The 26273-nt window shown below is 45.1% G+C and overlaps 1 protein-coding gene across 1 annotated transcript in view; it reads left to right on the top strand.

The window, feature by feature from the left end:
- The window catches only part of UNC13C (unc-13 homolog C), a 1077413-nt gene that overhangs the window by 285187 nt on the left and 765953 nt on the right, over positions 1–26273 (top strand). The window contains exons 8-9 of the mRNA XM_073568403.1: positions 16217–16288; positions 22973–23192. Of these exons, the coding sequence (XP_073424504.1) occupies positions 16217–16288; positions 22973–23192 (292 nt within the window). The remainder of the gene's footprint in view (positions 1–16216; positions 16289–22972; positions 23193–26273) is intronic.

The raw sequence follows: 26273 nt of genomic DNA, 5'->3' as shown, positions 1-26273 counted from the left end.
CGGGGAACCTCCAAGGACCTAACAGGTATCCCCAATCTCTTCACCGCCTCGAGTTGGATAAAATTACCAGCAGCCCCTGAGTCAATATAGGCTAACTCCGAGAAACGTTTGGATCCCTGGATAAACAAAACAGGAAGGGTCAAAGGTAGAGAGGTGTCGAAGGCACCTAGGGAGGCCTATCTTACCTGTCCTAGGCGGAGGAGTTTCCCGGCCTCACAGGGCAGGAACGTAGAAGGTGGGAAGCACTGCCACAATAGAGACAAAGGCCATGAGTGAGTCTCTCCTGGCGGCGTAGCTCTGCGGGCCTGAGTCTGTCAACCTGCATAGGTTCAGGGGCTGACGCCGAGGTGGAAGGCCAAGAGCGGGGAGGACTGCGTGTCGGAGGAGAAAACCGAGTGGGTCTTCTCTCCCTGGCGACCTCGCGGGAACGCTCCCGGAAACGCAGGTCAATTCGCGTTGCCAGCGAGATGAGATCTTCCAAAGATGTAGGTGTATCCCTGCCTGCCAACTCATCTTTGATTCGGGGCGACAAGCCACGCCAAAAAGCCCCTACTAGAGCCTCATTGTTCCATCCTAGTTCAGAAGACAACGTACGGAACTGGATGGCGTACTGTCCCACAGAGAGAGCACCCTGGCGAAGGCAAAACAAGGACTCGGTGGCGGAGACCAGACGGCCGGGTTCATCAAAGACCTTACGAAATGTCTCCAAGAAGGTTGCGAGCTGGGAGACTATCGGGTCATCTCGCTCCCACAATGGATTCACCCAAGCCAATGCCTCACCCTCTAAGTGGGAAATCATAAAGGCCACCTTGGCCCGGTCGGAGGGATACTGCAGGGATGCCAGCTCGAAGTGCAACTGGCACTGGTTAATGAACCCCCGACAGAGTTTGGGATCTCCACTATAGCGTGGGGGTTTGGCCAAGCGGGGCGAGGACTGAGAAGCTGCCGCAGGCGCAGGGACAGCGGCCGCCGTCTGTAGAGCTAGAAGGCGGTTATCTACAGAGGCTATGTAGTTCAAAATATGGGCCTGGGTGTCGCGCTGCTGAGCAAGCTCCTGCTGTAAGCCGGAGATTTGGGAGGCAATCCCCGGATCGGAGGTTTGCAGAGATGAAAGTCTGGACTCCATTGACTTGAGGAACGACATGATCCTCGCCTGATTCTCACGAAGGAACAAAAGTTCCTTTTGGGTCGGGGTCGGGGTACCAGCGGGATCCATGGCCTGAGTATTCTGTAAGGTACACCTGGGGTGGACCCGCTAGACCGTGGCAACGAACCTCCCGGGGGGCGAGCTGACCAGGTGGACCACCCCCTATACAGGGAGCGTTTGGGGCAAGCCCGCGGGTAACTATTACCACGGCAGCTGGTACCCTGGGAAGTAACGACAGACAGACAGCTAGAGCCGAGTTGGGGATACAGGACTGATGGTACCGGCTGGGAACCACAGGACAGACGGGCACTGCTTAGAGACACGAGATAGGTGGGCACGGCCTGGAGACACAGGAGAGGCGGGCACGGCCTGGAGACACAGGAGAGGCGGGCACGGCCGGGAGACACAGGACAGGCGGGCACGGCTGGGAGACACAGGACAGGCGGGCACGGCTGGGAGACACAGGACAGGCGGGCACGGCTGGGAGTCACAGGACAGGCAGGCACGGCTGGGAGACACAGGACCTAGGAGAGAGGAAAAATGGAGAGGTGAACGAGCAACGGATGGACAGGACGCGATAGCGTGCATAGAGGGCGGCCAGAATCACTAGGGAAAAGCAGTGATACTCAGGCACCGCTGGCAGGAAGAGGCGGCCAGATATAGGGGCTAGTAGGAGGACTTCCGGGTCGTGACCTAAAGTGGAGGAGGAGCAGGTGCGCGTCCTCAGGAGGAGGAGGAGGAGGCGCGCGCGTGCCCAGGCACAGTATGTGCGCGCGCCCGCCGAGCAGGAGGAGCGGGAGCGTGCACCCGGCGCGGTCCGGAAGACCAGACGGAGGAGACCGCCGGACAGAGAAGAGTCGCCGGGGAGGACCGCGGAGAAGACCGCGGCCGCCGGCGCAGAGAGGAGCAGGACACCGGAGGATGGGTAAGCTGCGGCCGGGAGGAGGCAAAGAGAGGAGTGCGCGGCAGCCGCCGCGTGACACCCTGTACCTCTTGCAGAATATCAGTCTGTCCATGATGTTTTTTCTGGAGAGAAGTGGCTTCTTTGCTGCCCTCCTTGAGACCAGGCCTTGCTCCAAGAGTCTCCACCTCACAGTGCGTGCAGATGCACTCACACCTGCCTGCTTCCATTCCTGAGCAAGCTCTGCACTGCTGGTAGCCCGATCCCGCAGCTGAAACACTTTTAAGAGACGGTCCTGGCGCTAGCTGGTCTTTCTTGGCGCCCTGGAGCCTTTTTGGCAACAAGGGAACCTCTCTCCTTGAAGTTCTTGATGATGCGATAGATTGTTGACTGAGGTGCAATCTTTCTAGCTGCGATACTCTTCCCTGTTAGGCCATTTTTGTGCAGTGCAATGATGACTGCACGTGTTTCTTTAGAGATAACCATGGTTAACAGAAGAGAAACAATGATGCCAAGCACCAGCCTCCTTTTAAAGTGTCCAGTGGTGTCATTCTAACTTAATCATGACAGATTGATCTCCAGCCCTGTCCTCATCAACACCCACACCTGTGTTAATGGAGCAATCACTGAAACGATGTTAGCTGGTCCTTTTAAGGCAGGGCTGCAATGATGTTGAAATGTGTTTTGGGGATAAAGTTAATTTTCTAGGCAAATATTGACTTTGCAAGTAATTGCTGTTAAGCTGATCACTCTTTATAACATTCTGGAGTATATGCAAATTGCCATTAGAAAAAATAAAGCAGTAGACTTTGTAAAAATTAATATTTGTGTCATTCTCTAAACTTTTGGCCATGACTGTATACACAGGAGCTTATAGCACAGTACTGGCACAGGCTGGGGAGAGCAGAGTATACACAGGAGCTTATAGCACAGTACTGGCATAGTACTACCACAGATATAGGTTGCAGGGTACACACAGCGTTTTTTTTGCAGACTGTGCAGTAAAAATCTGTCCCTCCCTTCAACTCCATCCTATTCTTACACTAATGATAGCATAATGGCGGCGACATTCATGACCTGGCTTTTATAAAGGTCAGGTAACGTACTGCTCTGGCCAATCACAGCCATGCCAATAGTGAGCATACCTGTGATGGTTCCAGAAGTTCATACAGTGTGAAAGCATGTTGATTGGCTGAGCTGCAGCCTTTCAACAACATTAGACTTGCAAGCACGAACAGGATACTGGACATACAGTAAAAATCCATGTTCGGGTTTCGGTACGGACTCTGAACTTTCCCGTTCAGGTTTGCTCATCCTTAGTGTCAAATTGCAAAAAAAATTGCGACTTGTCAAAAAGTTGAAAATTAACTAGCACGAAACATCTTTATTATGAAATCCATACCCACTTGGCTGAGCAAACCCCAAAAATGAAGTCTAAATAAAACTATTGTAAACATTGTGCAAAGGCAAATTTGGAGGTTAAATAAAAGGGCCTAAATTGTGAACTCTTACGCTATGTTCCCACGTTGCAGAAATGCAGCATTTCCACAACTCCCTGCCGAGGGTAAAACGCATGCGGAATTCGCATGCATTTTCCCGCAAAACACTAGCGTTTTTAGCTTGCAGAATGCTTGCGCTTTCCAAACGATTTGAAACATCGCTTGGGAACTGATTGACAGGTTGGTCACACTCGTCAAGCATAGTGCTTGACAAGTGTGACCACCTTTTTACTATTGATGCTGCCTATGCGGCATCAATAGTAAAAGATTAACCTCTTCAAGACCGCAATACGTATATATACTGACCTGAGATATAAGAGAATATCATCCCCATAAAGGTGACAATCCAGCAGTTTTCGGCTGTCCACTATATCTGACAACTTGCCGTATCACAAATTATCGGTGTTGACACCGTCCATATCTGTTTAACCCCTTAGTTGCTGCTGTCAAAAGTGACTACATCAAATAAATGGTTAAAAGATTGTGGGGGCTTGCACTTGAATCTAATTGACACACCGAGATCATGATTGTGTGGTCCTGATGTTTGCCATAGCTGTTCATGGCCAAATAGCGGCCTTAGAGTCTCCCGGCTATAGCGGTCAGTTCAGAAGTTAGCGACATTTAGGTGGTAAACAAGCACTTTTTCATTCCGGCTATACCACTTTGCATTAATTCCTAAAAATCACCTGAAGGGTTAATAAACTACCTTACAGCGGTTTTCAATATGTAAGGGGGTGCTGTTTTTAAAATGGTATCACGTTTGGGGTTTTCCAATATATAGCACCCCTAAAGTCACTTCAAACCTGGATAGGTCCCTCAAACAAATAAATTTTGTAAATTTCCTTGAAAAAATGAAAAATTGCTGTTACATTTTTAAACCTCCTAAAAGGCTAACAAAATAAATTACAGTTTAAAAAATTGTGCTGATGTAAAGCCGACATGTGGGAAATGTGGTTTATTCATGTTTTTCTGTGGTATGACTATCTGGATTAAAGGGATAATCATTCAAAGTTTGAAAACTGCAATTTTTTTTACATTTTTGTCAAGTTTCTGCTACTTTTATAAATAAACACAAAACATATCAATCTAAATTTACTGTTATCATAAATTATAATGTGCCGCGAAAAAACAGTATCAAAATCACTGGGATTTGTTGAAGCATTCCAGAGTTATGACCACATAAAGTGATATTGGTCAGAATTTAAAAAATTGGCCCGGTCACGAAGGGATTATTAAATGATTTTTAACATTATAAAAACATGGGCATATACTCGCCTCCTGGCGGCCTCCTGAGTCATCTCGCCCCTCAGCGACGCTGCCGGCAAGCTCTGCTCCCAGGGATGCATTGCGAGAATCACCTCAGATGACGTAGCGGTCACGCGACCATGACGTCATCTGGGGTGATTCACACAAAGCATTCCTGGGACCGAAAGATGCTGGAAGCATGGCTGAGAGGCGGGAGGGTCTCCGGGGGCCGTCAGAGGGTAATTATATCCCGATTTTTTTTATTTTATTTCTTTTTTTTACAGGGATATAGAGTCTCCTCTCCTCCAGCCCCTGGGTACTATCCGCACATGAAGCGCTCACTTTACGCATGGTGGGCATAGCCACATGTGTAAAATGAGCGTTTCAATGCAATCCTATGGCGGCGGAATGCATAAAAAACGCAATGTGGGCACACAGCCTTACCTTCCCTAAAAAAAGAATGCTGAATTTGGGGCTTATGTGTTTTAGAAGCTTATTCTTGTCATGCTGTCTGTTAGTGAAATAAAATCTTCTTACAATCAGATGTTGAAAGCCGGCACAGTCCTTGTCCTCACACAGCTGAGGTTGTTTTACTAGTGTCTCAGTCTAGAAATCTCTATAGGCTCAGTATAGCTTTTCTCCTCGTCACCATATTAATCAGAATGAGGATAAGATTTCAAGTTCATGGGAAGCTTTCCACACATCTTACATAGCTGATGGCTACAAAGACATCCATCTCTCCAAGTTTCCCCATACACCCAGCTAAACACGTATGTGTTTTCCTTGAGGAGAGTAGAATAAGCTGCCTTCTAGGCATTCTGGTGAAAAGTACAGTAAGGCTAAGTTCACACATCCAATAATCATCTGTTCAAATGGATCCAGCAGCAATCCGTGTTGTGCAGATACAACTTATTTGCCCAGCTAAAAAAAACTGATTTCAATTGGATCTGGCTTTCTAACAGTAAAGTCTATGGAAAACCGATCCTTTAATTAGCCATCCATTTTTCTTCCATGTGATATAGATCTGTCCTTTCCTTACTGGATCAGTTTCAAATGGATGACCAGTAGTCATTTGAAACTGTCCTGCAGTCATTTGGAACTGATACAGTAAGCAAAAATCGAGTCCCTTTTAAATACGGATGGCTATTTTTCAGTTCCGCTTTCCCTAAATTTTAATGTTCTAAAAAATGGATCCAGTTGCAATCAGTGTTTATTTAGCTGGACAAAAATGTTGTGTCTGCACAACTTTATTGTCCTGCAGCAGCTGTGGTCACACAAGTGTATATTCCCCCATATGTGGCTTAATTATGCATATGACACTCTGCTCAAATGTTAATAAATATTTGACGAAAGAGTCAGTTCACTGTGATCCGATTTCTCTTTTATGAGAAAATCGTATTGCAGGTGCTGAAAAGACAGAGAACTCAATTCTCCATCTTCTCCATTGCGTCTGCGTAAATTGAACTGCACTCAGATGACATCCGAGTGCAGTCCAGTGTCTTACACACACCCTTAGACTTAAATGAATGTGCATGATTCAATTTGCGGAGCCACTGGTTTGCTGTGATTTTTTTCTCATGCAGAGTCTGCATGAAAAAAGAGCAGATTTGCACTGCCCCATAGTATAACATAAAGCCAAATGCTATCCTATAAAACATTGCATAGAGCTCGACAGATGATTATGCTCATGTGAGCAAGCCCTGGGATAATGGATTGCTGCTAGAGTTGAGCGACTTTTGGTTTTTTAGGGTCGCGTTTCGTTTCGTGAAACCCGACTTTTCCAAAAGTCGGGTCGAGCAAGATCGTCCGATTATAGGGAAAAGTCGGGGTCGTCCCGAAACACGAAACCCAATGTAAGTCAATGGGGAATAAAAGTCGGCAGTGAGAGGAGGACAGGAAACACACCTACAGTGCCCATTTGAATGCCAAAAGCATCAATTCTTCTTTCTTAAGCTTGTTAACCTTAATTAACTTCATAATACAAGTTACGCACTGAAAAATGGGGGTTATTTGGCTACAAACTGTGGGGGGGAGGGCTGGCTCCAGGTTTTCATGTGCCCTGGGCGAAAGAGCGCCCCTTTAACACATACCACAACTCATCATGCTCCGATACGGCAGAGAAATAGCGGTATAGTCCAATGAAAAATACCTCACTTTTTACATCTCATGACGAGGCCCATCTATTTCTCCATACAGAATCATTGGTCCCATATAATGTTTGAAACAGTATATGATGAGCTCCACATAATGCTACAGTATATGTTGGTCCCCATGGATGAAGCTCCACTGTCTTATGGGCCCAAATAATGCTCCAAACATAATGGGCCCCATTTCTAATGCTCTAGTGTATAATGGGCCCTGTAAATGCTGCTCCAGTGTCTGATGTCCACCTTTGGAATGTTCCAGTGTATGGTGGGCCCCATCTATCATTCTCCAGAGTATAGTGCTCCCCAAAAATTGCTGTCCCAACATTGAAAACAATCAAATAAGTCTCCTCGCTAGGGAATCCCTGTACTTGTCTGGACAGGTGCTGTAGCTTGCTTAACAGCTCGCCAGCCGTTCTCACGCCCAGTATGGATTACACGTGATTGCACAAAGGTGAGAAAGGGTACCGTATCCCCAGATAACATGTATGGATAGCGTACACATTCAAAATATATGTCTCAGGAGGCAGGCTCAGACGGTGTTAGGCCCAGTATGGATTGCACGTGATTGCACAAAGGTTAGAAAGGGTACCGTATCCCCGGATAACATGTATGGATAGCGTACACATTCAAAATATATGTCTATACAGCATGAGGCAGGCTCAGACGGTGTTAGGCCCAGTATGGATTGCACGTGATTGCACAAAGGTTAGAAAGGGTACCGTATCACCGGATAACATGTATGGATAGCGTACACATTCAAAATATATGTCTATACAGCATGAGGCAGGCTCAGACGGTGTTAGGCCCAGTATGGATTGCACGTGATTGCACAAAGGTTAGAAAGGGTACCGTATCCCTGGATAACATGTATGGATAGCGTACACATTCAAAATATATGTCTCAGGAGGCAGGCTCAGACGGTGTTAGGCCCAGTATGGATTGCACGTGATTGCACAAAGGTTAGAAAGGGTACCGTATCCCCGGATAACATGTATGGATAGCGTACACATTCAAAATATATGTCTATACAGCATGAGGCAGGCTCAGACGGTGTTAGGCCCAGTATGGATTGCACGTGATTGCACAAAGGTTAGAAAGGGTACCGTATCCCTGGATAACATGTATGGATAGCGTACACATTCAAAATATATGTCTCAGGAGGCAGGCTCAGACGGTGTCAGGCACAGTATGGATTTGACGGCCCAGATTACACAGCGGAGGAGCAGGGAGAGGTAAAGATTGCAAATGCTGGCGCCCTGCCCAAGCAAGGGGGGCCCACTCGTGGGCGTCGGTACTGGCACTGGGCCCCTCATAGTACAGCGGTGTGTCTGACGGCGGGTGTGCACCACCACCGTCAGAGACACTTGATTGCACTATGAGGGACCCTGTGCCAGTGCCCGCGCCCAAGAGTCAGCCTACCCACCTGTCCAGGGCAACGGCACTCGCACGGTGTCGTGCGGTAGGTGGTGACCCCGGCCATGGGGGGGAGGCAGCACAGTTAGGGAGTTTTAGAAAGTGGCATATGTTGATGTTGGACATTCAGCTGATGCAAAAGGCGAAATAGGTGAAGTACCAGGAAGAGGTGGACCAAAGCAAGCCATTTTTCTGTCACCCTATGTGTCATCAGGGGAAGGTGGGACAAAATCCTTGGAAACCCATGCGTGGTTCATTTTAATGAAGGTTAGATCATCCACATTTTGGGTTGACAGACGGGTCCTTTTTTCTGTCAGGATTGATCCAGCTGCACTGAAGACTCTTTCCGATAGCACACTTGCAGCTGGGCAAGCGAGCTCCTGTAAGGCATATTGGGCCAATTCAGGCCAGGTGTCCAGTTTAGCGGCCCAATAGTCAAAGGGGAATGACCTGTGTGGGAGAACATCGATATGGGAGGAAAAGTAGTTTGTAACCATAGTTGACAACTGCTGTCTCCTGTCACTTTCCATCGATGCAGTATTACCAGTTGTGTGAGCGGTATTTGAAAAATCAGTCCACAACATTGTCATGAAACCCCTGTCTCCAACGCCACTTCTGCTGTGTGCACCACGAACACCTCTGCCAAGCTGCCCCCGGCCCGTACGGCTCGTGTGAGAACCATCACCGCTGCTGTGTGCTGGGAATGCCTCAAGTAACCGATTTACCAGAGTTGCTTGTTTATTAGCCAATATTAGGTCAAGGTTCTCCTGTGGCATGATGTTTTGTAATTTGCCTTTATAGCGTGGATCCAGGATGCTGGCCAACCAGTAGTCGTCATCGTTCATCATTTTGGCAATGCGGGGGTCCCTTTTTAGGATCCGCAAGGCATAATCTGACATGTGGGCCAATGTTCCCGGTGTCAATGATGCACTGCGAGTGCTGGGTGGAGGAGCACTTTCTGGCAAATCCACATCCCTCCAGTCACGCACAAACCCTGTACCAGACCTTGCCACGCCAACATTTTCACTTGCCCCACGAGATGCATCCTCCTCCCCTAAGTAATCATCCCCATAATCATCCTCCTCCTCCTCTTCTTCCTCCACCTCGTCCAGGAGAGGTCCCTGAGCAGACAATGGCTGAATGTCATCAAGGATTCCCTCCTCCTCTTCCTCCTCATCAACATTGGCTGCAGACGCCTGCTCCTTAAGGTGCGTCAAAGTTTGCATGAGCAGACGCATAAGTGGGATGCTCATGCTTAGGATGGCGTCGTCTGCGCTTACCAGCCGTGTGCATTCCTCAAAACACTGAAGGACTTTACAAAGGTCTTTCAGCTTCGACCACTGCACACTTGTCAACTCCATGTCTGCTCTCAAAGTGCCTGGCCGTGTATCCTCCCACAAATGCATTATGGCCTGCCTCTGCTCGCACAGCCGCTCCACCATGTGCAGGGTGGAGTTCCACCTTGTTGCAATGTCGATAATGAGGCGGTGGTTGGGAAGGTGGAGCAATCGCTGCAGCTTCTGCATACGAACGGAGTGTACAGGCGACCGGCGGATGTGCGCGCACAGTCTTCGCACCTTCTGGAGCAGGGCTGTTAACTCCGGATAATTTTTGAGGAAGCACTGCACCACCAGGTTCAAGGTGTGAGCCAAGCAAGGTATGTGGCTGAGTTTTGAAAGGGCTATGGCTGCCACAAAATTACGGCCGTTATCACTAACTACCTTGCCTGCCTCAAGATGTACACTGCCCAGCCATGACTCAGTTTGTCGCTTCAAGTACTCGGCCAGCACCTCGGCGGTGTGTCTGTCGCCCAAACACATCATCTGCAACACAGCCTGCTGACGCTTTCCACTAGCTGCTCGATAGGGGGACACATCGTGTGCAACAGTGGCAGCTGCAGATGGAGTGCTCGTACGACTGCGCTCTGTGGACGAGCTTTCGCTTCTGGAGGAGGAGGAGGAGGAGGGTCGAACGCCTACAGCCAACTGTTTCCTATACCGTGGGCTAGGCAGCACTGTCCCACCACCGCTGTCCCCTGTGAACCCTGCATCCACCACATTAACCCAGTGCGCAGTGATGGACACGTAACGGCCCTGGCCATGCCGACTGGACCATATAGCAGTTGTGAGGTGCACCTTTCCGCTCACTGACTGCTTGAGTGCATGGACAATGCGGTCTTTCACATGATGGTGGAGGGCTGGGATGGCTTTGCGAGAGAAGAAGTGGCGACTGGGTAGGTCATAGCGTGGTACTGCATAGGCCATGAGTTCGCGGAAAGCTGTGCTTTCCACCAACCGAAAGGGCATCATCTCAAACGAGATTAGTTTGGCAATGTGGGCGTTCAAACCCAGTGTACGCGGATGAGAGACTGAGTACTTTCTTGACCTACTCATAGTGTCTGGGAGGGTGAGCTGGACTTGAGAGCTGCATATGGTGGAAGTAGCGGTGGACAGGGCGGACTGAGAGAGGGTTGATGATGGTGATGGAGTTGGTGTTCTTTCTGATGGCCTAGAATCAGTCTTTCGTTGATATAACAGTGGGATTCCCTGACTGCTGTGGTCTTGCAACGACACCTCAACATTTGCTGCTGTGCTAACCGGTGGGCTTACAGTGGGGGAAACAATGTAGCGTTGCTGACTACCTTCGTTGTGATCAGTTGCACATGTGGCACTTGAGGTTTGGTGTTGTGTCCACGCTTGCAAGTGCATGCTGGTTAAATGTCTAAGCATGCAACTGGTATTCAAATTTTTCAGATTTTTCCCTCGGCTAAAGGTCTTTGCGCACTTCTTACAGATAACCTTGGCCTGATCATGAGGATTTTGTTCAAAAAAGTGCCACACTGCACTCTTCCTACTTTGGCAGACATTTTGCGGCCTAGCACGCTGTGATCTTTTGACCCTCTGGACAAGCTGTCCAGCAACTCTTTTGATGTTTGGAACCTGTCTTTGGAGTGCTCCGGGCCTGCCAGATAACAGCTGTTGCGATGTTGATGTCTGCTGTGGATGCTCCTCATCTGAGCTATTGGAAGCAGCACCCTCTTCCCCCAATGGATGCCAATCTGGGTCAACAACTGGGTCATCCATCACCTCCTCTTCTATGTCATGTGCACCTTCCTCTGTGTCACCGTGTATGGTGGTATAGTGTGCGGGAAGGGGCACCTGAGTCTCATCAGGGTCAGAATCTGGCTCTGTACACTGCGAGGACAATGTAGTGCTCTGAGTGAATGTACCAGCAGAATCATCCATCAGCGGCTGTGCATCAGTGCACTCCATGTCAGATTCATCTTGGCCTGGGTAATTCACCATTTGACTTGATAATCCAGGCATGGTATGTGAAAACAGCTCCATGGAGTAATCAGTAGTATGGCCTGCGTCATCCTTCAATCTTGGTTGGGGTGAAGGACACAAGGAAAGGTGTGGTTCATGAACATGAGCCTCCACTGACGACTCAGTGCTTTTACTTTTTACAACTTAAGAAGAGGAGGCGATGGAGCTGGAGGCTGAGTCAGCAATGTAAGACAAAACTTTTTCCTGATGCTCTGGCTTTAAAAGCGGTTTGCCAACTCCTAGAAAACTAAGCGTTCGAGGCCTTATGTAGCCAGACGATGACGCAGGGTCAGCACCTCCTGCATTCGGTCCTATTTTGCTCTTGCCACTACCATCAGATCCACCACCAACACCATCATTACCAGCTGCCAACCCCCGCCCAATTCCACGGCCTCTTCCACCAGCCTTCCTCATTTTTGGTAGAAATGTAGACAAAATCCAACAAACTATATAGTAATGTAAAACAAGGTACAAGGTGTCTATAGGACAGGGGAGATTTTGAATTTCTGCACACACTTTTGGACACTGGACACTTTTGGATTGTGTGAGGCCCGCTGATATCTGAGCGCTATGTGACAGGCTCGATGGCACAGCTGTGACCAAAGTGACGAGAGGATAAGGGAGATTTTGATTATCTGCACACACTTTTGGACAGTGGACACTTTTGGATTGTGTGAGGCCCACTGATATCTGAGCGCTATGTGACAGGCTCGATGGCACTGCTGTGACAAAAGTGACTAGAGGATAAGGGAGATTTTGAATATCTGCACACACTTTTGGACACTGGACACTTTTGGATTGTGTGAGGCCCACTGATATCTCAGCGCTATGTGACAGGCTCGATGGCACTGCTGTGACAAAAGTGACTAGAGGATAAGGGAGATTTTGAATTTCTGCACACACTTGTGGACAGTGGACACTTTTGGATTGTGTGAGGCCCACTGATATCTGAGCGCTATGTGACAGGCTCGATGGCACTGCTGTGACAAAAGTGACTAGAGGATAAGGGAGATTTTGAATTTCTGCACACACTTGTGGACACTGGACACTTTTGGATTGTGTGAGGCCCACTGATATCTGAGCGCTATGTGACAGGCTCGATGGCACTGCTGTGACAAAAGTGACTAGAGGATAAGGGAGATTTTGAATCTCTGCACACACTTTTGGACACTGGACACTTTTGGATTGTGTGAGGCCCAATGAATATCTGAGCGCTATGTGACAGGCTCGATGGCACAGCTGTGACAAAAGTGACTAGAGGATAAGGGAGATTGGATTGCTTTTAAAAAAGCAGTTTGCGGAGCAGTGGGTAAACAGCAATGCCAGCCTGTCAGGAAGCCTTAGAAGGCAGCCCAACAACCAACACCACTGATACACCACTATATAGCCTCCCCTTGCACTGCACACACAGTGACTGGTGTGTTGTGCAGGCCAAATTGCTAGCAGCAGAAGCAGTTTTTTTTTCTTCTCAGCAGGACAAAAAAAAAAATTGGGATTGCTTTTAAAAAAGCAGTTTGCGGAGCAGTGGGTAAACAGCAATGCCAGCCTGTCAGGAAGCCTTAAAAGGCAGCCCAACAACCAACACCACTGATACACCACTATATAGCCTCCCCTTGCACTGCACACACAGTGACTGGTGTGTTGTGCAGGCCAAATCGCTAGCAGCAGAAGCAGTTTTTTTGTCTTCTTCCCTGCCTAACGCTCTCCCTACAGAATCAGCAGCAACCTCTCCCTATACTAAGATCGGCAGAAGTAAGATGGCGGTCGGCTTGCACGCCCTTTTATACCCCCTGTGACGCCCACCAAAGCAAGCCAATCACTTGCATGCCCTTCTGAAAGATGGTGGTGACCCATGCCTATGTCATCACGTTGCCCACAGTGTCCGTGGATCCTGATTGGCTGAAAAAGAGCGCAAAACAAACTTTTGAAACGCGACTTTGGCGCGTAAGTCGCCGACCTCGTGGCCGACCTCATCCTAGGGTCGGGTTTCGTTTCATGAAACCCGACTTTGCCAAAAGTCGGTGACTTTTGAATTTTTTAGACCCGTTTCGCTCAACTCTAATTGCTGCCTGATCCATTTCAAATAGATGATAACTGGAAATGTGAACTTAGGGTACAGTTACACGTAGTGATGCACCAGCGATCCCGACAACGATATGGATCGCTGGTGCATCGCTAAGTGGTCGCTAGTGAGTTGCCACACAGGCAGATCTCACCAGCGACATAGCAGCGGTCGGGGGTCGCTACTTACCTGTCAGACGCGGCGATCCTGATGTCCTCCCACCCGCCTCCACGCCTCGTTCGTTGGTGCCACAGGAAGCCCAGCAGGAAGCGCCCGACAAGAAATGGTCCAGGACCTTCTCGCCCGACCAGCGATGAGCAGCGGGGGAGCCGGTCGGAGGTAAGGATCACATGCAGTGATATCGCTAGCAATATCGCTGCTGCGTCACAAAATCGGTGACTTTACAGCGATATTGCTAGCGATATCGCAGTGTGTAACGTGGGCTTAAGTCTTGACATGAAGAGAAGGATGAACCTCCAGGCTTTGTGCCTGGAGGGGGTCAGGAGACCCTCACATGAGGTCTGCTCTGCATCACATCTTGAACCAGACTCCTCAGGGAACTTTCCAGAACGCGGTCTTGTCTCCACAGAGACTGGAGGTAGCTCCTCCCATTGAACCTTGGTGACAGGGTCACTGACCAATAGGATAACTCTCAGTTCTTGTATCAGACTTCACATTGTGAAATTAATATATAAATCATGAATATATGAGATTAGTGAGTTTTTGATTAATTTAAACCATATAACAGTAAAAGGATAACTTAGGGGTGAGTTGCAGTGTACAGAAGCTACTCACGGTCCAGGGTTACTTAAAGGGACATACCCAGTCTGGACTGGGTCACTGCAGATTCAAGATAATCCTCTGAACAAAGTGGTCTGGACCAAATCACCGTGCATGACTATATCCCACGCAGCACAAATTGTTTCAGTTTCCATGTGAAGAATGACGGCTTGTCAAGAGTTGCTTCCTTTGAGAAGATGTCCATTTCCACCGTTTGAAGCAATGCACTTGCAGACAGTTTTCAGTTCTCAAGTGCATTGGTGATCGCTTGTCTGCATTACCTTCCACATGACATTTATCAGACCAGTTTTGCATTTGCTGTCCATCCACAATATCTTTTTCTCACTTTTTTCTTTTTCAATACTTTCATTTATTTTATGTAACAATAGAGGTTTGCTTTAATCTAAATTGTTAGTGACTCCCCCATTCTAGATTGACCTCTTTTCTGTATTACTTCAACTATCAGACATCTTGTTTTTAAAGTTTTATGCTATTTCCATTGAGAACTGACATATTTATTATTATTATTAATATCATCTATCACTATAAAGTGTACCCCCTCCTACCCATCCACAGTGACTGTTATATTCAAGCTCATTGCAGTTGTGCTGTGAAGTAAAGCAGGGTCCTCGGGACCCTCATTCTAGTTATTAGTGAGTGTTCCAGTCGTGGGGGAGTCCCTGAGGGTAAACGTTGTATGGCAAATCTAGGAAAATCCATTTAAGCAGAGTTTTTAGACATAGTATGTAGCAGAACTCAGAAAGCCTCTCCTGCCCCACCCCACAACCTTCTGTGTAAACTATTGACTGTAAGCAGCTTATCTGAGGAAGGGATGTGGTCAGGCCAGGACTCACATGAGCTGTAGTCCAGGCGGTGATAATCCCTTTGTGATAAAACATTCATTGTATTACAACAACCGCTCTACAGCCTGATAAGTAACACATTATTGAAATCTGAGTCTCAGCACCTATAACATGCTGTCTTCAGATGATATTGTAAAAACTTGCTGACCGATTCCCTTTAACTTCAGCATTTTTCTTTTTAATAGTTGTTAAGTCAGCATGTTTTCAGCTCTCTATAATGTTAGCCAAACGTAAGCCGTCACAACAGTGGCATGCCTCCAACAGGCTTTGTAGACTCGAAGATACAATTGCATAAAATCATCATGTTTTTCTAGGTGTACCCATTTTATCACTTACAATAATATTCTTTATACCTACTTTACAGGGCAGGGATGAATGCACAAAATGCATTTGATAGAATTGGAGACTTACAGTATATATTGTATCATATCTGTACAAGAAAATCAATTTATTCCAGAATAACCAATCATGAAAGGTGCATGATTGGATTATGAAATGATGATAGAAAGCTGAATACATGTTATTTGTGAGGGCTAAATAACCTGTGCCTTGCGCTGAATCCCCCCATACCCTTATATACTATATAATACAAGAGTTTTCGCTTTCTGATGCCTATTCTTGGCCGAGTAGCCTACAGATGTTAGCTTTACCGACAGCTCAGGTCTTTTGCTGAGGCTTTGTACTGTGGTAGGAGAGCTAAACTGTATCAAGGGCTCAGCATCTGTAATTGTCTTGTCTCTACAGATATCTAACACAGTTCACTACTAGTGTGTATATCAGCTAAGGTTTCCTCCATTGTAATGATAATATGAAATGTTTCCACTTTCATACAGACACTGGCCGCCCGGAAAGCAGGAATATCTCTCGCAATGGTTATCAGAACCTCTGTGAACAATGAAGAACTGGTAAGTCATTTTTATATAGTGTAACAGTTCCAGCCTATGCTATATATACCATAAAAATGCAAAGTATATTGCAAATCTGTTATGTCTTTTTCCCTTGCTTTCAGTGGCTGTCTGGTCTGGGTTATAAAAAAATAACTCCGTGTAACTATAATCCACCTTAACTCAAAACACCAGGATTTATCACCTATCTGCCGAGACCCCCACAATCTCTAGAACGGGGCACAATTGTATGGAAAGAGCAAGGCACATGCTTGACTGCCACTCCATTCACTTGTTATTGGACTGAAGAAATCTGAGTACACTGCTTGGCTGACTGTGCCAATCTAGAAGTCATCAGCTATCCTGTAGATCGGTTATGTAATCTTGGAACCAAACACTACATTAACAGATCTGAAGCGTTTGTGTCCGCAGCGTGGTGCTGAGTACTTCTTTCCTTAAGCTCCGCCTACTTCCGCATTTATTCTGCATACCTATCTTTAACATTGTGAATGCAGGGACATGCGTTGTATGTGGATGTGTCCGCGTGCATCGTTTTGAAGTGCAGCATGTTGCATTTTTTTGCGTTCGGCGGGCATGTCAAATTGACGCACTCTGACACATTCGAATACAACGCATGTCCCTGCATGCACAATGTTAAAGATAGGTATGCAGAATGCATGCAGAAGTAGGCGGAGCCATGCAGAAGTAGGCAGCGCTATAAGGAAAGAAGTCCGCGGCACCACGCTGCGGGCTCAAACGCTAATGCGAACCTAACCTTAAAGAGTGGTTCCACATTGCACAAACCCTTTGCATGTGATAAGCAGATTAGAAGAATAAATAGGCTTTTCTGTTGGAAACAATTGTCCATGGCTTGTGCCGTGCATCGCAGCAGAGCTCAATTAAAATGGATGCTGCAAAACTACAAAACCTCAAACAACCAACAGACTGGATTGGCACTGTTATTTGTAAGAAAATCAGGGATGAAGAAACCACATACAAAGGGCTGAGTGGGTAAAGGGGTCGACTGCAACTTTAAACCAGCTTGTTACTGTTTTTTATATTGCATGTAATAGCCTGATTGTCATAGTCCACCTCCATATCTGCTCTTGGACTAAACATACTCCTGACTGCGATGCTCTTCTGGGCATGCACATACTTTTGCCCTCTTAAAGGGCACAGTGCTCCTGCTTTCTACTAATGACTACGCTCTGAGCTTTATAAAGGACCTACCCTTTTCGCAGACTGATCAATAAAATCAAGTAGGTTCCATTCTTTGCTAAAGTAATTGTCCTAGATTTCCAGGCACTGACCCGGCTTGTTTATATGATCTCGAATCTAGAATGCAAACTCCCTTGACCACAAGCTGTCACACACATATAAGCAAGCTCAATCAGAATTGACCCATGCACTTTCTGAATAGAATTCCTCCTTGCTACCAAATACCAGTTTCCACTTCTCATATAAAACCAATGCTAAAAATCAACTCCTTGCATAGTGATCAGGGAATTCCCTGTGGGAAAGTTCACACCTGATTACAGAGGTTAAAGGAAACCTAATGCTGGCCAAACCAAGGGCAACATGAATCAGAAACTATCAGTTTAATCACGTATTTTATCACTTCAAAATACTTCAGCTTTTCAGAGAAAAAACAGTTTCTGCTCCCCTTGAGTTATAGGTCTAACTCTTTTCCAATATACACATAATGAGGGCCCTGTCACTCAAAAAGAGCAAGGGCAGAGACAAGCCATCAGGAATTGACCTTCTGGACTAGTCTCCCTTGTGACTTGTTCCCCGGCCGACCTTTGAATATATGTTTTCCTAATAAGCTTTCTTTCAACATACTTGACTGAAATTATGTAGCCAGAATGTGATACCCGCTCTCTGTGTTTCAAGCAGCATGTATCAGCTCGCAGGTTCCCTTTATCTTCTTTGTGACATTAGACGTAAAAATCCGTCCATGTGCCTTTGGGCCTATTTGACCAGGGATGGATTATTACGTCATCGCGATCGCCCTCGCACACGGGGGTGCATAGGATATTGCCGCCGGGAGTCAGCTGATTCTGACAGCTGACACCCAGCACTAAGTACCAGGAGCTGTCAAACACTGCTCCCGGCACTTTAACCCCCGAAATGCTGTGAAAGAACCCAATCACAGCATTCCCAGAGCAGGCAGAGGGCTGACAGCCCTTCTGCCTTTGGATCAGAGACCCCGCGGCGTGACGCGGAGTCCAGATCGTTGCCATGGTGACCTGATGTTGTCATGACGACACCGGGTCACCAGAGCTAGAAAACTTGCTGATCATGCACAGTGCATGATCAGCAACTTTCTCTGTCAGTGCAGAGCTGACAGTTTCTACAGCATGGGGATGGTGCTACACCCTCATGCTGCAGAAGCGATCAGCCTACAAAAAAAAAAGGTCCCATAGTGGGACAAAGTAGGAAAGTAAAAAACATTTTTTTTTAAATACTTGTAAAAATATAAAAAAAATCAAAAATAATAATAATAATAATCAAGATATTATTTCCATAAAGAAATATTTGTATGAAAAAAATATAAACAAAAGTACACATATTTGGCATCGTCAAGTCCGCAATGACCCGACCTGTAAAACTGTGCCACTAGTTAACCTTTTTAGTGAACACCATAAAAAATAAATGAAAAACAAGGCAAAAAATAATGCTTTATCATCATACTGCTGAACAAAAAGTGGAATAAAACGCAATCAAAAAGATGGATATAAATAAACATGGTACCGCTAAAAATATCATCTTGTCCTGCATAAAACAAGCCATCTTACAGCTCCATCAGCAGAAAAATAAAGTTATAGCTCTCAGAATAAAGCGATGAAAAAATAATTTTTTCTGTAAATAGTTTTTATTGTATAAAAGTGCCAAAACATAAAAAAAGAGGTATCGCTGTAATCATACTCACCCGACGAATAAAATGTCTTATCAATTTTACCACAGAAAGGACGGCATAACCCCCCAAAAAACTAAAAATTCCTGATTTGCTGGTTTTTGTTAATTCTGCCTCCCTGAAATCGAAAGAGATCAAAAAATGTTACGTACCCGAAAATGGTTCCTTTAAAAACGTCAACTCATCCTGCACAAAATAATCCATCACATGACTCTCTGGGTCAAAACATGGAAAAATTATAGCTCTCATAATATGATGCAAAAACTATTTTTGCAATAAAAAGCATCCAAATATGCCCAATATAAATATGGTATCGCAGTAATTGCATCAACACGAAGAAATAAAGTCACCTAATCACTTATAACCAAAAAAATAAATACGGTAAAACCAATTCTTCACCAGCTGTTGATTTTTTCATTCTGCCTCCTAAAGATCTCAGTAAGGCTCAGCACACATTTATCTTGTGCTTGCACTGGGGTTTCCGTGTAAATCTCTGAACTACATGATTTAGATGGAACCTTACTATAAATAGGCTGATCGAGGCACTGTGGACGCCATAGGACCTGTGATTCGGCGGTGTCCTTTTTAGGATTGCATAAAAGTGCCATCGGCCACAGTTTTTTGCACTTCTGAAAAGGACACTGCTGAACGGTAATGAGGCCAGACGGAGTCCAGAGTAACTCTGCTGCCTCATTTTAGTGAATCACGTCACTCAGAAATTTAGATGGAAACGCCAAAGTAAGTGGACAACATAGAGCGTCGGATAAATGTGATCCCAAACGTTATGTAAAATGCTCCCAATAATTGCTTCAACTCAAGTACAAAGGCTCTGGAAAAGTGAAATGGCTCCTCACCCACCAAAAGAAATTCAGCAAATTTTCTGTTTCTAAATCCAAAGGCCCCCTTCCTTCTGAGCTCCACGGTGTACCTAAACCACATATTTTGTCTAAGTCTGGCATTTTTGAAGCAATGAGAGCCCTCCTAACTTAGGGGTGTATGCCTCCAGAAGCATGGGTTGGACATAATGTATTGGTGACTGCAATGTACTGGTGACTGCAATATACTGGTCATAACAGTGTACTGGTCATAACAGTGTACTGGTCAATGCAATGGAAGTTTGTAATATTCACTTGACAACATCCATTGCTGCCTTTTTCTGTAAAATACCCATGGAGTCAAAATCGTCACTACACCTGTAGATAAATTCCCCAAGGGGTATAGTTTCCAAAATGGGCTTACTTGATGGGGGATTCTGCTCTTCTAGCAATTAGGGGCTCTTTATATAGAGTCCACAAACTGTTCTAGGAAAATCTGAGCTCCAGGAGGCAAATAACTCTGTTCCTCCAGAGTTTCTCCGTATCGCTAAGTAGTACTGTACAGCCACATATGGGATATTGCCACATTGAGTAGCAATTGTTGGACACATTTTAGTGCCATTTTTACACACTTCTTGTGTGAAAATGTAAAATCTGGGGTTAAAACATAATTTTGGTAGTAAAAATGTAGTTATTTTTTCTTCACTGCCCAATGGTATAAAATTATGTGACAGTTCTATGGTGATAATATGATTACTGCACCCCTAGATGAATTCATTAAGAGGTGTGGTTCATAAAATGGGGTCACTTATGGGGAGTTCTGCTGTTCTGGCACCTCATGGGCTCTCCCAGTGGGTCATGGCACTTGCAAACCATAACAGTAAAATCTGGCTCTCCGTGCTTTCTGAGCCTTGCACTGTGCCTGAAAAATATTTCCTGATTACACGTAGGGTATTAGCGCACTCAGGAAAAAATGGACCTCCGTTTGTTGCAAAAAGAAAAAAAAATCCTATTAGCCCTTAGAAAAATTAAAATCTTGAGGCATTTTTGTGAGGAAAATGTGATGTTATTATTTTCAGTGCTCAACGTTATAAACGTCTGTGAAGCACCTGGGAGTTCAAGGTGCTCACCATGCATCTAAATACATTCCTTGAGGGGTGTAGTTTTCAAAATGGGGTCACTTGTGCGGGGGTTGCCACTGTTTAGGCACATTATGGGCTCTCCAAATGGGACATGACATCTACTAATGATTCCAGGAAATTTTACATTAAAAAAGTAAATTAATGCTCCTTCCCTTCCGAGGCCTGCCATGCGTTTCTCCCTCATATTGGGTATCAGTGTGCTCAGGAGAAATTGCATGGTGCAATTTCTCCTGTTCCCTTTATGAAAATGCAAAATTTGGGGCTAAAATAACATTTTTGTGTGGAAATTAGATTTTTTTATTTTTACGACAACATTATAAACTTCTGCGAAGCACTTGAGGGTTTAATGTGCTCGCCACACATCTAGATCAGTTCTCTAAGGGGTCTAATTTCCAAACTTGTGTCACTTGTGGGGGATTTTCACTGATTAGGGACATCAGAGGCTCTCCAAATGGGACAAGGTGTCCTCCAATTGTTCCAGCAAATTTTACATCAAAAAGTCAAATGGCTCTCCTTCCCTTCTGAGCGATGCCTTGAACCCAAACAGTGGTTTTCTCCTTCATTTGGGGTATTGGCATGCTTAGGAGAAATTACGCAACAAATTTTGGGGTTTATTTTTTCCTGTTACCCTTGTCAAAATAAAAAAAAATTGGATCTGAACTAATTTTTTTGTGAAAAAAGTTAAATGTTCATTTTTTTCCCCAAAAAATTCCTGTGAAAGGTTAATAAACTTTTTTAATGTGGTTTTGAGCACCTTGGGGGGTGCAGTTTTTAGAATAGTGTCACTATTGTGTATTTTCTATCGTATAAACCCCTCAAAGTTACTTCAAATATGATGTGGTCCCTAAAAAAAATTATGCAAATTTTGTTGTAAAAGTGAGAAATCACTGGCCAACTTTTAACCCTTATAACTACCTAACTAAAAAATGTTTTGTTTCCAAAATTGATCTGATGTAAAGTAGACATGTGGGAAATGTTACCTATTAAATATTTTTGTGACATATCTCTGTGATTTAAGGGCATGAAAATTTAAAGTTTGAAAATTGCGAAATTTTCAAAACTTTTGCCAAATTTCAGGTTTTTTTTTTTTTACAAATAAATGCAAGTCATAGCAAAGAAATTTTACCACTATCAATAAGTACGATATGTCTTAAAAAAATGAGTCTAGAGTTATAACCACATAAAGTGACAGCAGTTAGAATTGTACAAAATTGGCCTGGTCACTAACATGCAAACCACATTCAAGGGTAAAAGGGTTAAGATTGTTTTTCCCTTGCATAGCCCTATGGTAGATCTGGTAGTAACTCAATAGATTTGTATTACTAATAGTCTATTACTCAGATCTAAAGCATTTCTATGCATGGTTATTAGATAGACATACTGTGGCTGTTTTTTGATCAGTTATCAGGAATTAAGTGGTCATTATGTATCATAGTGTTTTTTTTTTCTAATTCTGAACAACCTTTTGATGAAAGTCAAACACAGAAGAGACATAGTCTTGTTATACAAAACTATTAGCTTAATAAAAGACTTCTACAATTCCGAGGAGGGCATACTTATATGTAAGCCAAGCTGCTGGGTCTTTGATATTAATGACTATATCTTACTTTATAAAAGTTCTGAAGGCAAAAATCTTTTACTCTACATATATGTTTAGATCAGCACTGGATATTATAATGATGGCAGTCATTATTATCCTGTGGTGACGCTATCTTTGAGGCACAGTTATTAGGAGGCTTTCTAAACAGTTTGCATAATAGTCAACTATGTAATATTAATAAAATATCCCACAACTATTTAATCCTTTTACCAATCTTTTTAACCTCAACAGAAATCTCATGTTTTCAAGAAGACATTGCAAGCTCTTATTTATCCAATATCATCCACAACTCCACACAATTTTGAAGTGTGGACTGCAACAACACCAACGTACTGCTATGAGTGCGAAGGGCTACTTTGGGGGATAGCGAGACAGGGCATGAGGTGTACGGAGTGTGGCGTCAAGTGTCATGAAAAATGTCAAGATCTTCTAAACGCTGACTGCTTGCAAAGTAAGTCCTTTACTTCGGTGTCTAACATCAGTATAGAGTTTGTTTTAAGTTAATACATTATTCTTAGTTTCATGGTGACAGGCACTGTGTGACAGCTCCAAGGCTGAGACATCCTGTCCTGTGAACTGTCCTACAGATGTCATATGGACAAGAATCTGCTTCTGTAGGCATGACAGTGTTTCACCCATCATTGTTGACCCCTCAGTGATGCATGGCGCATTGCACTGTTGGAAATGTCTCATTAAAATTGGAAGAACGAATGGAGATGCACTTTAAGCAAATTTATCCATGAGAGGAAAAGGAGTAACTGTATGTACAGTATCGCAGATGTTAGAATAATTTGTAGTTATATTTGCTTTAAGATGGAAATGTGCAAATAAAGATATCTTTAGGGGAGAGATTCATTTTGAGGTTATGGCCACATGAGCTTAGATTGCCTCATGTGAGAGAATCGGATCAATTAGATCAATTACACTCCAGTCAAACTCTGATCCGAGCTTGATGAGAGTGTCAGCTTGGTGTGGTACAATTCTCTCAGATGCGAGAATTATAGCGCACTATCAGGAGGAGACGGAGAACAAAATTTCTCCATTTTTGCCATTTTGTGACTCCACGGAAATCAGAGTGCACCTGAATGTCATCCGAGATAAGTCTGATGATTTCCACTCACCCATACACCTGAGTGGGTACGTGCCATCCAATTTGTGCTATAAATATCAGCATGTTGACATTTTATTCTCATGCTTAATCAGTATGAGAAGAAATGCTGATCAGCACTGCCCCATAGAATAACGCTGGTCCAAAATATCAGATAACACTCGTCCAATGTATACTCCTGTGTGAGCGAGCCCTGATTAAAGGGAACATGTCAGGTCCCCCATGACCTCCAACCCAGCAGCATTCACTTATTTATGAGTATATTCCCTGTCTAACCAGCCCTGTATGTTTTTCTGTAAAAATAAGTTTAAAAAAAAGGTGGACGTTTCAACGCTTCAGAGGCGCACTGTGCATGACTGGTAGCCATCTTCGGAATTTCCAGTCTTGTGCAGTGCGCCTCAGAAGCTTGGTGTATGGTTCTCCAGTCTCAGAATCGCAGTGCACATGACTGGAAGTTCAGGAGATGGCAACCGGTCTTGCTCAGTGCGCCTCAGAAGCTTGGTGTATGGTTCTCCAGTCTCAGAGTCGCAGTGTACATCATTGTATGACCTCAGTCATAGCATGTTCCAATGCATGACTTCATAAAGCCGCATGCAGAGTGCCCAGAGGTGCATAATATGTGACTTTACTATGCATGTGGGCTCTTACATTGACTATAATTAGCATTTAGAAAATTGGCATCTTTTAATAGTATTTCTTTACTATTATACTGTTTTCATATATTTTCCAATTTCTTTTGACTCCATGCAGTGCAGAAATCTATCTTATGCTCCCTGGAAACTGTCCACCAGCCAACTGTCTGCTGCTGATAAATCAGTTTTGTTCTGACTTGTGTGACTATAGGCTTCGCAGGCAAGCTCATTAGCACATAAATGCTTAATATTCATTAACAGATAAATATCCAACTAAGTCTGAATATATAAAACTACATTCACATTTGTACAACATGATGCTCACAGACTACTGAATACAAGACGTAAAACAATAATTGATATGTCAGTCTGAGCATCCTCCTTGTTTCCGTGTAGCAGCAGGAGATTATTCCTGCTAACATATTCCATGGTGATATACATAGATTTTATGCACATTATTTTCTATCCATTATGAGGATCACAATTTCACCATATATTGGTATTAATTTATCTAGCATTGCAGAAATGTGGAACGCGGCAATTGCCAAATTATACAGAGAGAGAAAGTGACAATGTCAATGTAAGACTCATTAAATGAGATGACAACACTGGTGTGTGGGAGGAAAAAGCTTGTCTGGCCGATATAGTCAGCAAAATCCCAATACACAAATCTCAGACTAGAAAAAAAATGCTGCAAAAACTGCATGTGATTTACATATCCTACCCTATAGAAGTGATGGGAAGAAGCTATCAATTACAGGGATGGGGCGGTGGGCAGGAGGGGAAAATGGTGCCGCTCATAAATATACTGGGCTCCTGCAGGCATCAGTACAGAGTCCAGTACAGAAGTCTGACGCCGCAAAGACTCATGTCGACAGATCCTTACCCTGACTGTGAACTGATGAAAATGGAGGCACTTTGCCAGCATGGCTAAAATAGAAACTGATCAATTTATCTTGTCTAACGGTGAAATCAGCTTGAAAGTTTATTTAAAGATGAGGTTATAGTAATAACAAGGAGTTTCCAGAAATAAATAAATGATATTTAGTATGTGGCCATGGAGAGCCTTAGCAAAATAACAGCAGAAAAAGATCTCAAAACCCAGGCATGGGCTCTTAAAGGGAATATGTCAGTTCAATAAATACCCCCAGCTCCAAACCAATTACAAGACTGCTGATTATCAGAAGTATTTCTGTATCTTTATTAAACAAAACCGCTGTTATATACCGTATTTTTCGCTTTGTAAGACGCACTTTTTTTCCCCCAAATTTGGGGGGAAAATAGGGGTGCGTCTTACAATGCAAACATACTTTTTTTGTGCTGCCGCTGCGGGTGTCCGATACTTGCCGCCACCGCGCTGGGTCCTCCGGGTGCTGCCGCCGCCGTGCTGGGTCCCTCGGGTGCTGCCGGCGCGCTGAAATCTCATCTCCCGAGATTTCAATGCCGAGATCTCCATCTGCGTTTGCGGCCATTTTCCAGGAAGCAAGCCACCGCACAGGCATGGATGGAACGGCAGAGCCCCCCACGCAGCACGGGACAGAGCCCGACGGCGGCGGCAGGCACCGGGGGACCCAGCGCGGCAGCGGCAGCACCCGAGGGACCCAGCGCTGTGGCAGCAGCACCCGAGGGACCCAGTGCGGCGGCAGCACCCGGAGGACCCAGCGCGGTGGCGGCTGCACCCGGAGGACCCTGCGTGGTGGCGGCAGCACCCGGAGGACCCAGCGCGGTGGCGGCAGCACCAGGTACAGAGTGGGCGGCAGCACCCCGGGGACAGAGTGGGCGACAGCACCCC

The sequence above is a fragment of the Dendrobates tinctorius genome, unplaced genomic scaffold (assembly GCF_039654945.1).
Source record: "Dendrobates tinctorius isolate UK_male_01 unplaced genomic scaffold, ASM3965494v1 ptg000022l, whole genome shotgun sequence".
NCBI lineage: Eukaryota > Metazoa > Chordata > Amphibia > Anura > Dendrobatidae > Dendrobates > Dendrobates tinctorius.
This window is presented reverse-complemented; position numbering and strand designations above follow the sequence as displayed.